This window comes from Macrobrachium nipponense, chromosome 12 (genome assembly GCF_015104395.2).
Source record: "Macrobrachium nipponense isolate FS-2020 chromosome 12, ASM1510439v2, whole genome shotgun sequence".
Classification (NCBI taxonomy): domain Eukaryota; kingdom Metazoa; phylum Arthropoda; class Malacostraca; order Decapoda; family Palaemonidae; genus Macrobrachium; species Macrobrachium nipponense.
The window spans coordinates 90,404,670-90,416,827 of NC_087205.1; the positions used below are offsets into that span (position 1 = coordinate 90,404,670).

Consider the following 12,158-nt stretch of genomic DNA (forward strand, 5'->3'; position numbering starts at 1 on the left):
ATAGTAGTAGAATTACTTATAGTTGCCTATACAACGGGTCCCTATTTTCTCGCTTGTCCATTCTTGTACGCAGACTAAAACAGCTCATGCACTCTGTTTTGCAAAATTATAGCCCTTACCCTTACAAACATCAAATCGGTATCTGGTGACAAGGGAGATGCAAAAATAAACAAATGAAAAGGTTTCTGTAAATTCGTTCCTTCTTTGTCTTTATGTGTTCACTTTAGTAAGTCTCACCCAGCACCCAGTTTTCCTCCACGTGGAGATTAATTTGGTTTGAATGACTAACAATATAAAAAAGAAGTGGTTGCTACACATATCTATAACGAAACTCAGACGTGATCTGAAGTCATGCAGTCAAGTGAACTTTTTTGTAAATGACCTTGTAATGCGATTGTATAATACTGCATTGCCAGTCGAAGTAGCTACTCGGTAAAAGACCGTTACTGCAATATATATTTAAGCAAGTTATTACATCTTATATTGAAGCACTTCGGTCGAGTATTTTGGAGCTTGGAAAATAATACAAAACACGTGCATCTGCCTCTTTATCTAAATATCTCAACACGATATCAGTTTAACGGCCACAGGTTCGAGGTGATCCTTTGCTCGAGGGTGACTCTGTCTCTAAAAGACAAATCTGGATAGAAAGTCAGACCGGTAGCCATTTCGACATCGCGGATCTTCGCAGTGAATTCCAAGGCATAGCGCTCCTCGTCCTGTCGTGTAATGAACTATGTCCAGGATATAGTAATTTTTGTTACAACTAGATATAGTGGTGCTTAACGCTAGATTATAGGCTGTCTTCAACAATACTCATGACAAAGATTTGTAGTGGTAACTAACACCCATCCAACTAACATACTTTTCATTGAGACCCATTAGTTCCAGAAGTATAACTCGTAAAAGGTTTTTAATCAGAGATCTTGACGCTTTCTTGAAGACCTCACTTACCAAACAATTGGAAACAGGTTCATCAAGAGGATAAATGAAGCTGAGGACATCCAGGTGGTCGTAGGGACAGTGGTCCACAGATATCACGTTTTTGAGACACCTTGTCAGCACAACAAACAAATCTGAGGGGACTTCGGGAATGCTGCAATGGATAAGATTGTCCTTCTTAAGATGCTGTTACTTGTTGGTGTTACGTTGTTAATGTTTAAATGGAGAAAACAACAAGCAAACCGTTTTATCCTCAGCAAATCTTGTAGGATTAAGGTATTAGAATAATGGCAGTTTACTTCCTAACACTTTAATTACTGTTTTCAAAGCAACTGTTGAGGTGAACAGCATTACGGTAAAACATGTCACAAGCACAAATCGCGTGCAAATCACAAACAGACTGAATACAAGTCAGCGGCTTATTTTGGCTGTCCTAACCAGTGCTTCAAGCAGTTATTCAGCATTTGCCAAAGGGCCGTTCTCCACTTACGGTCGTTGCCTCGTGTTCAGTCAGTTTGTGAAATGGATGTTTTAAGTTACCGGTGTGTGTTTGTGGCATGGTTTACTATGTAGTGTGGACTCACAATCAGTTTTGCAAAAAGCCTGCAAGGTGAACCACATTACCAGCAAAAGCCTATAGAGTTGTGCCCTTATCTCCACCCTGAGATGTAGACCAACACGTTTGTGTCTAATTTAGTGCCTCTTCATTTTAGCCAAAATGACCACTATAAGCGATACAAAATTCCACCTCTCTAGACCCACGGTCTAGACTCTAGAGCGTATACTCTCGGGACCGTGGTTTCACCTACCCGAATCCCGTAAAGTCATCCACGTGAGAATCGGCGTCGTTGTCAAAGGCAGGACCCATCACCACATTCAAAGGACCTCCGACGACAACCCATCTAGGAATGAGCTCATTCATCAACTCACTCCATCGTTCCAGCGACTGGTTGGTCACGGGTACAGCGTTGCTCACCAAGTACGGAACGCGCTTCAAAGACCCGTTTTCTGACATCACTGAGCGCCCATCGAAAAGAGATTCACTTGATTTGGACGACTATGAAGAGCAACTACTTTCTTTCAAGATGAGGATGAAATAAGACCCCTTTCTTGTGTGTGAATCTTGGTATATTGTTAAAGGTACACATAGAATCCTCAAGCTTTAAAAAAAGACTACTGTCCTATCATCAAGCGACTATATTATGTCATATAAAAGCTTAAGGATTCTCAGTGTGTTTTTAACAATATACCAAAATTTACACACAAGAGAGAGGCCTATTTTAATCATCAAATCTGATTTAGCTATTCTGGAATCAGAAAGATTCTTTCTTTATTAAATGGAACAACCAATATATTCAGACACGACTCCAAGTAACGTCTAATGCTGGGGTCACACATTCACGTATCACGACGGCGTATGCCCACGTATGTGGATCGTGGGCATCATCGCGGTGAAATGACCTTGAATAGCTGGTAAACAGGACACGGGCTAACGGACGTAAAGCCAGCACCGTAAATTGCGCCGCAAATGTACGCGCAAAGAAAGCAAGGTCGGACGTTTCTACCTGAAACTAACGCCGATATTGTAAATGTTTCTATGGACGTCAACTTCACGTCAAGACCACGCCCACCGTTTTGTGGTGCCGCAGGGTACAAAAGGGCGGGCCTGTGAACAAGAGCTTGCCGTTCCGTAAACAATCATTTTAACAGCTCGTCTCTTCGTTGTTTTGTCCATACCAAATTTATCTCTTTTAGTTTATGGTAACTTTTTGATAGTAGCCATCTGTAATATATATAATATGTAATTAATGTAACATCACAAATAAATGAACATAGGATAAGTACTATATAAGACTAGCACTAGAATTTTCTTGCTTCGATTTTACCATTCAGACATACACTTAGACATATAAAACTGTTGACTATGGGCGATTTATATTTAAGCGATATAGAATAACATCTAATAACTTATCAAACATTCTTGGAAATAAATAAGAAATCTACCTATTCAAGATAATATTTTTAGATGTATATAAGAATTCCTCTCAGATATTTACATTATTTGTTACACCGTTATTGTAAGACTGCTATTCAGAAGAAATAAATGTCTTCGACAAGGGAACGTTCTGTTCCCTCGTCAATGGGGGTAGCTTCATGGAGAGTTTCCGTGTCGCTGTCATCAGTCAGAATCTCATCCAACTCCGACTCCTGTAGGTGGAAGTTGACATTTTCCTGTCCTGAATGTCTGCAGGAGTGGTTGTAGGAGTGACTGTAGGAGTCTTTTCCGGGCCGAAAGAAGGTCCTGCAAGATGTGACGTTGATGGTCTCTTCCTTGGTCGTTTTAGGAGGTTCGGCATCTTGAAGGGCGCTGTGGAGAGCTTGAAGGAAACTGCTGGTCTTGGGAGACGGAAACAACAGCTGACCTAAGGGCGCCGACCTGACCTTTTATACCACGCTACAGCGTTGCCATGTCGTACAGGGTTGTAAATGTGTGAATCGGTTTCGCCGTAGGCTACAGCGCAATTAGGAGGCCCGCGTGCTTCGCCGCGGAAAGAAAACAACGACGGCGAACGATGCTGGTGACCCTAGCGCTTACCCCGCAGCAGTCACCGTGGGTCCCACGTGCAATGTTTGGAGCTACGTCAGGTGACATTTGGCGTGACCATCCACGACTTGTTTTGAACATTTCAAAACTGGAGTGGGCTACGGCGACCTAGTGGGCGGAGCTTAGCGCCCGGACGACTCGTCACCGTACGTCTACGATTTTACGTGTGTTTTACGTTACATTTACGGTTTACTGACGTAAGCTGTTGCCAACTACCAATTTCCGCTAATGCGTGGGCGTGCGTGCGTTGATACTGAAGTGAATGACCTTAGCATTAGTCGTTATTCTCACCAGGTGGAAACAGAGGGACCATATGTATGTCTCTGGAAGCCAAGGGGTCATAATCTGAGCATTTGATTGTATTGTCTGAAGTGAGACGGACGTCACTACTCCACAGGGCAGAAGGCGTACCGAATCTCGCCCCTTCCACTACTAAAACTAAGTCCACAGCGGCATCTTTAGTGTCTCTGAGTAGGCTAAAAAGAAAGTGAGAAAAGAAATTGTGTATATCAGTTAAGTATAAATTTCTGTGCATGATGCAAAGATCACATTTATATGAATGGATACTTACTGCCAGATCAAAACTTTCGAGAAAGAAACATTCTACGTGGCTTGATAAAAATAGACATGAAAGACAAACTATTCAAAACTTGATCTTAGGTGTTAAGGAGCAGACGAGTGTTAAAAACAAACATTCAAAGAAGGAATACTAATTATAACAATGCAAGAACCACCAACCTGATTGAGAAGAGTGATCACCATGGTTGATGTCATTCTTACAGTGATACACGCATTACAAAATGACACTATAGTATAGTATAGTTTTCTTTAACATACATCCGGTTTATTATTCTTATTTTAAGGGCTTTTACACTTGTATTCGCATGAATCATGTCCTTGACATCCCTCTCAAAATCTAAGGAGATTCACAACAACGGAAAGAAAGGGTAGACAGAGGCACCAGTGCTACTGTAGCTTGTAACCTTTGAATATCTGACAGGCACTGCTGGACACTGTATGAGCATTTTCCCACTAAAAAGCTTTAAGTGAACACCAAGAATCGTTTCACAAAACCAGTGACGTCTGACGATGAAAAGAGACTGCTCAACTTCGAGTATAACCTAATATTAATTACAAAGATAATGCAGAAGCAACCAGAGCTTGAACAGAAGGTTTTACCAGTTATGTGGTCACTGTGGTACAGAAGAGTTAGCTTGGCTGGAAGGTCTCCCGTGTGGGGAACGCCCCATGGAAGATGGTAGGATTTCAGACTGTCCTGTTCAGACTTTGTCAGCTTTAACGAGTAAAGCCAGTCCTGGAAGTACAGAGAAACATTTTAAGTGTCGCATATGTTGATTTTCATAATACCTGTACGGTTAGAGGAACTATAAACCGCCAGACATCACTACGTAGAGACGATCGCTCAAAATGCATCGCTTACATTACGTTATGGTGAAAACCAGAGCAAAAATTAGCCATTGATTGTAGGAATATCTGGATGAGTTACTAACTCTGTCTGTCGAAAGTAAACATTCAAACACAATAAAGAACACCAAGTAAATCAGACTTCTAAAGGAAAACAAGATAGATATAGGAGGATGAATCCCACAAAAGTATGTTAAATGAGGACCGCTAGTAACAAGGACCTTAAATTAGTCAACTTTTTTTAATAAGTCACGAAAATACTGATATGAAATGTTGTTTTTGAAAGTGGACCCATGGCAGGTTCTGAACCGACTAAAATAAATTACTGATGGCTGTAGCTTGACAAATTTGACGTCGGCGAGGATGTCGAATGTCTTTTTTATCAAAGAGGTCAACCTCCAGTCCGCATTAAGAATGTTTTCTTTTTTCTGGAGTATTGTATCTGAGTGCGGATATTGCGCAATTCAAAATAGACTTGATAGAATTATGGGCCAACATAATGTAAATTGTGTGAAAAATAGGAACATTTGCAAATAAGCGGTTGTGGAGGTTGATAAAGAAACCACTGGTCTAAAATATGATTAAGTTTAGTTGCGAATGAAGTACAAAGTAAACAAACGAGAATAAGGAAGCTTTGTTAGTTATAATGGTCAATGCAAACAAAGGAACAGTAATGACAGAAGCATTGAGTGTATAAAAGAAATACAAAAAATCTCAGGTAATTTGAAACTATAATAGGTTATTGATATTATATACCTGAATTTGAAGGGAACACGGGTAACGGTCTTTTAGTTCAGAAACATCTCACGAAACCCGAACGAGAAAGTAACAAATAACGCAACATTCTACATTTTACTCATTCATTTCCTTTCACAGGGTCAATCTCATACTGAAAAATAGTTTGTTACAGGTTTTATACATGAAAATGCTGTATCACTGCGTGCTTACCTCTGGCTTTTCCAGGTCACCGTCACACCCAGAGATATGCAACAGAGAGTCAAGATCACTTCTGGAAAATCAGAAGTAGGAGGAACAGGTTCCTGCAAAAGTGGTCTAACATTTAGATTACAAGTGTCAAATGAATCTCCTTTTAAACGGCATATGTCTGGAAATGTTCTCTCACGTTCCCTGAAACAGTAATGGCATGGAAATTGATATACATAATGTGAAATTATTGGTATTTTAGGTCTTACTAACATCAGGCAGAACTGGGTCTGCGGGTGGATCTTTCAGGATATAGTACAGCAATCCTTCAGTGCCATTGTTGGGTGCCGGTTCCACTCCAGCAAGGAGGCACATGGGTTGTAAATTTCTATGTTCTGGAAAGGTTCCATCACCAGTCCTTGCTTGAAAGCTGGCCAGAGGCCAGGAACAGTGCCTGCAGGGTGTCGAAGAAAATCAATGATGAAAAGCAGTATTCTGCGTTATCGGAATAGCTTGGTTCAGTCAAGTTGTTCGAAGAAAAGTAATAATTTATTGAGTCGTTTAACACAAGACCTGGAAAGCAGCTAGCTGAAATAGACTGTCGGTTCCTCTTAGATAGGCAGTAACCCTTAATGTCTCATAAGCAGTTCAGCGGTGTTAACTTATTCGTAGCCATGTATCATACATAAAAGCGTCGAGGTTCAACGCTTACTGCAAAACAAGGAATGTAATCATAATTTTTGTTCTTTTCTTTCTGCTTAACATCGTTTTATTTTTTGACGCAATGAATCGTTTTCCTCGATTGAATTTGCACGAAGACTTCGTAAAAACTGTATTTGTTCGTTTAGGTAGACTGCGTTTATTATGCGTTATTGTTTGATTCAAAAGTTGCTTTATTTCAGGAACAATATATGTAAATGGGAGGGTGACCCAAGAAGTAAATGTATGATAACTTTTTGTAATGAACATTTCAAGTAGGGTCAAAAGCGTTCAAATCAACGATTAGGGGGACATCTAACCTATAAATCTAATCATATATTCAAGTCAAAGCTGATCGTGTGAGAGGCAAATAATAATAATAATAATAAAAACAGTACCATTAAACTTATAAGAATCATTAATGCATTCCCAAAAGAACTCTTAAAGTATAATAAACACGTATTTCGTCAGAATCCTCACGTTCATCTTCTTGAAGTAGTTGTCATAGCCGTGCTCTCCTTCCCGGGATACTTATTGGAGTTGACCCTGACGAGGAAATCCGGGTCGAGGTCCAGGACGAATCTCGTCGATCCTCGGCGACTGTTGGAGTAGTGGTATCGGGTGGGCAGCCCCTCGCGCTCGTATACCCTCATGAATGTGTTCTTGCAAGAAAGTTCCTTCATTATCTCCAGTTTCGAAGCTAGTGTGATGCAGCAGTGGTCCATCAGGAAGGAAGATAGATGGAAAAATTATTGAAAGGTTGTTTTACAAATTGCCAAATCAATGTCCCATTCTCAACGTCCAAATAAACAAGCTAATGAATCTGTTACATCCGAATCCTTACCCTCTGATTTATCGTGTGGGCTGATCCTGCTGAAGGATCCTTCGTAGGTATCGGCCACCTCCTCGATGTTTGGGGCGTAATTTTCCAGGTGAACGACGAAGCTTTTCCCCGATCGGGCCATACCGTGGTCTGCGCAGACGATGATGTTGACACAGGAGACCAGACCCCGCTCTTCTAAGCCGTCCACGAGCCGTTTCAGCATGAGATCGACGAGCATCAGTTGGTTGTCCAGCTGTTTGGGGAAGAACATATTAGTCGAGGGCGCGCGCGGTAGGAGTTACGCATGCGTAATAAACGCAATGAATACTGACGGGAAAAGAAAGAACATATTTGTCGGGGATGTACGCGGGAGGAGTAATGCATGCGCAATGAACGCAGGCGGAAAAAGAAATGACGCTCGCCGATGTTATCAAGAAGGATGCACGACAGAGAGAGTTCTCCTAGGGCTGGCCCTAAGGATTAGATATTTTTACGTTGCTAGGAACCAATCGATTACCTAGCAACGGGACCTACAGCTTATGGCGGGATCCGGACCGATTAAATCGAGACATTAATTTTTAATCACCAGAAACAAATTCATCTGATTCCACGTTGGCAAAGCGAGGAATCGAACTCGGGACTACCGAGTCGGTAGACGAGCACGTAACCCACTTGTCCAAAGAGGAACATGCACGACAGAACTCTATTCACTTGTTGAAGGATTGATGATGGGATTCACGGAAGACAATATTTCCGAAGTTGAGCAGCACTAAAAAAACAAAAAACAAATAAAGATTACGCAGGATGTCTTAAAACAGATGGGTCGTCAGGTTTAGTTTCTAAGCCGGTATTTGTTTATATATGTAGACATTGTTTTTTGTTTGTTTATTTTCCTCATCTGCTATTTCTAATTGGTATCGCGCTAGCTCTGCCTATCTTCTTTTGGGATATTTTTAAATAATATTTGCTATTTTGAAATTTACCCTGCGGGATGTTATTCAACAAATTCAAGGCCCTATTAGGCTGATATGAATGTTGACAAGTTGTGAATAATAATAATAATAATAATAATAATAATAATAATAATAATAATAAAATAATAATAATAATAATAACTATCGGAACCAACCAACCAGAAAGACTATACAGCCAACTAAGAGGGGAAGACAACCACCCAGAAATTCCTGAAGCCGAATCAAGTAAGAGGACTCTGGGAAAAACATATGGAGCAATCCGGTATCACACAACAAACATGCAACATGGCTCCAGGAAGTCAAGGAAGAAGAAACAGGGAGAATAAAACAAAGGATTCACAGACATCACGACAGACACAGTCAGACACCAACTAAAGAAAATGCCAAACTGGAAAGCCCCAGGTCCCGATGAAGTCCATGGATACTGGCTCAAAAAACTTCAAGGCCTACACCCACGAATAGCAGAACAACTCCAGCATTGTATCTCAAATCACCAAGCACCCAAATGGATGACCACAGGAAGAAACATCCTTAGTACAAAAAGACAAGAGTAAGGGAAATATAGCCAGTAACTACAGGCCTATCACTGCCTACCATAATGTGGAAGTTACTAACAGGTATCATCAGTGAAAGGCTATACAACTACCTAGAGGAGACAAACACCATCCCCCACCAACAGAAAGGCTGCAGAAGGAAGTGTAGGGGCACAAAAGACCAGCTCCTGATAGACAAAATGGTAATGAAGAACAGTAGGAGAAGGAAAACCAACCTAAGCATGGCATGGATAGACTATAAGAAAGCCTTCGACATGATACCACACACATGGCTAATAGAATGCCTGAAAATATATGGGGCAGAGGAAAACACCATCAGCTTCCTCAAAAATACAATGCGCAACTGGAATCACAATACTTACAAGCTCTGGAAAAAGACTAGCAGAGGTTAATATCAGGAGAGGGATCTTCCAGGGCGACTCACTGTCCCCACTACTCTTCGTAGTAGCCATGATTCCCATGACAAACGTACTACAGAAGATGGATGCCGGGTACCAACTCAAGAAAAGAGGCAACAAAATCAACCATCTGATGTTCATGGACGACATCAAGCTGTATGGTAAGAGCATCAAGGAAATAGATACCCTAATCCAGACTGTAAGGATTGTATTTGGAGACATCAGGATGGAGTTAGGAATAGAAAAATGCGCCTTAGTCAACATACAAAAAGGCAAAGTAACGAGAACTGAAGGGATAAAGCTACCAGATGGGGAGCAACATCAAACACATAGATGAGACAGGATACAAATACCTGGGAATAATGGAAGGAGGAGATATAAAACACCAAGAGATGAAGGACACGATCAGGAAAGAATATATGCAGAGGCTCAAGGCGATACTCAAGTCAAAAACTCAACGCCGGAAAATATGATAAAAAGCCATAAACACATGGGCAGTGCCAGTAATCAGATACAGCGCAGGAATAGTGGAATGGACGAAGGCAGAACTCCGCAGCATAGATCAGAAAACCAGGAAACATATGACAATACACAAAGCACTACACCCAAGAGCAAATACGGACAGACTATACATAACACGAAAGGAAGGAGGGAGAGGACTACTAAGTATAGAGGACTGCGTCAACATCGAAAACAGAGCACTGGGGCAATATCTGAAAACCAGTGAAGACGAGTGGCTAAAGAGTGCATGGGAAGAAGGACTAATAAAAGTAGACGAAGACCCAGAAATATACAGAGACAGGAGAAAGACAGAAAGAACAGAGGACTGGCACAACAAACCAATGCACGGACAATACATGAGACAGACTAAAGAACTAGCCAGCGATGACAATTGGCAATGGCTACAGAGGGGAGAGCTAAAGAAGGAAACTGAAGGAATTGATAACAGCGGCACAAGATCAGGCCCTAAGAACCAGATATGTTCAAAGTATGATAGACGGAAATAACATCTCTCCCCATATGTAGGAAGTGCAATACGAAAAATGAAAACCATAAACCACATAGCAAGTGAATGCCCGGCACTTGCACAGAACCAGTACAAAAAGAGGCATGATTCAGCCCCAGTGGCAAAAGCCCTCCACTGGAGCCTGTGCAAGAAAACATCAGCTACCTTGCAGTAATAAGTGGTACGAGCACCAACCTGAGGGAGTGATAGAAAACGATCAGGCAAAGATCCTCTGGGACTATGGTATCAGAACGGATAGGGTGATACGTGCAAACAGACCAGACGTGACGTTGATTGACAAAGTCAAGAAGAAAGTATCACTCATTGACGTCGCAATACCATGGGACACCAGAGTTGAAGAGAAAGAGAGGGAAAAAAATGGATAAGTACCAAGATCTGAAAATAGAAATAAGAAGGATATGGGATATGCCAGTGGAAATCGTACCCATAATCATAGGAGCACTAGGCACGATCCCAAGATCCCTGAAAAGGAATCTAGAAAAACTAGAGGCTGAAGTAGCTCCGGGCCTCATGCAGAAGAGTGTGATCCTAGAAACGGCACACATAGTAAGAAAAGTGATGGACTCCTAATGGATGCAGGATGCCAACCCGGAACCCCACACTTTAAATACCACCCAGTCGAATTGGAGGACTGTGCTAGAGCCCACAAAAAAAAAAAAAAAAAAAAAAAAAAAAAAAAAAAACACTAATAATAATAATACCCTCTTTGTGATTCTGATCCCTGACCAGTGACCAGCGTCGTCGGGCTCATGGAAGTAAAGACCAACCCAAGATGGTCGAGTTTCTTCTGGCATCGCTAACCATTCCAAAGTCTACGAAAAAAGGATAATTGTTACTTTGATATATTTAAGTGAGATTGTCATTCAGTTTTTACAAAGACCACCTGTAAAATATAAAATAGATGTTTTAGTTTCTGGATATAAATATATGGCGTTTACAAAAACCGTAAGGAATTCACATATGATTATTGCAGTTTATATTTGTTTCCGTTTTTCACTTTCCAAATTCCTCAGTAATAATTTTTTGAGGTGACTGTCAAAAGGAGAATTCAGTATAGCTAACTAAACGGTATCTGTTAATTTTCATTTTAATACATAATCTTTACATCTTATTTCCGAAGAAAATAATAATAAGAAAAAAAAGATAGTTAAGAATGCTATGAGAAATCAGAGTATAAGAAACAGAATTACTTCTGAAAAATTATCTGAAAACTCGAAGTCAGTGCAAAATGGAGTTGAGTTGAATATAGAATTTAGGCCAAAGGCCAAGCACTGGGACCTATGAGGTCATTCAGCGCTGAAATGGAAATTGGCAGTTAAATGTTCGAAGGGTGTAAAAGGAGGAAAAACCTCGCAGTTGCATTATGAATCAAGTGTTAGAGGAGGGTGGAAAGTAAAATGAAGAAAGAGAATATGAGAGGAGGTACAGTAAAAAGGTAATCAGTGCAGAATTGTACAAGCGGCAAATGCTTGCGCACTGCAAGCGTAACATGAGACTCTTCAGCCTATAGCAGCATTATCACAATTACCTGGTCCACCCTAACATCAAATGGGACCGATTCGTCGTTACGGGTACCAATACGTAGGATGACGACCATCTACTTCAGCGTCGGAGCCAACCAGAAGTACGTAGCACTTTCTTTCCCTGATTAAAAGAAGAAGAAAAACATAATCTTGGGTAGTGAGCCGAAGGATGTTCGCGGGTCATTATCTAAGACTAATATTTCTTGGGGGGTCATTGTTTTTATGATATTGACAGTCTTTTGTTTCTGTGTTTACGGTCATCCC

General features: G+C 40.9%; 2 protein-coding genes across 2 annotated transcripts; both read right to left on the reverse strand.

The window, feature by feature from the left end:
* Positions 1-535: 535 nt before the first annotated feature.
* LOC135224643 (venom phosphodiesterase-like) lies at positions 536-3,970 on the reverse strand. The gene is made up of 4 exons (XM_064263857.1): positions 3,839-3,970; positions 1,752-1,959; positions 955-1,096; positions 536-719 (listed from the first exon to the last, which is right to left on the reverse strand). The coding sequence occupies exons 1-4, from the start codon at positions 3,858-3,860 to the stop codon at positions 573-575; spliced, it is 519 nt and encodes a 172-aa protein (XP_064119927.1). The 5' UTR covers positions 3,861-3,970; the 3' UTR covers positions 536-572.
* Positions 3,971-3,985: 15 nt separating this feature from the next.
* LOC135224872 (ectonucleotide pyrophosphatase/phosphodiesterase family member 3-like) lies at positions 3,986-7,689 on the reverse strand. Its single transcript, XM_064264195.1, is given in 8 exon segments — positions 3,986-4,023; positions 4,727-4,862; positions 5,921-5,982; positions 5,985-6,012; positions 6,170-6,273; positions 6,276-6,332; positions 6,335-6,350; positions 7,426-7,689. Coding segments are annotated over 8 exon segments (705 nt in total).
* Between the last annotated feature and the right edge of the window lie 4,469 nt (positions 7,690-12,158).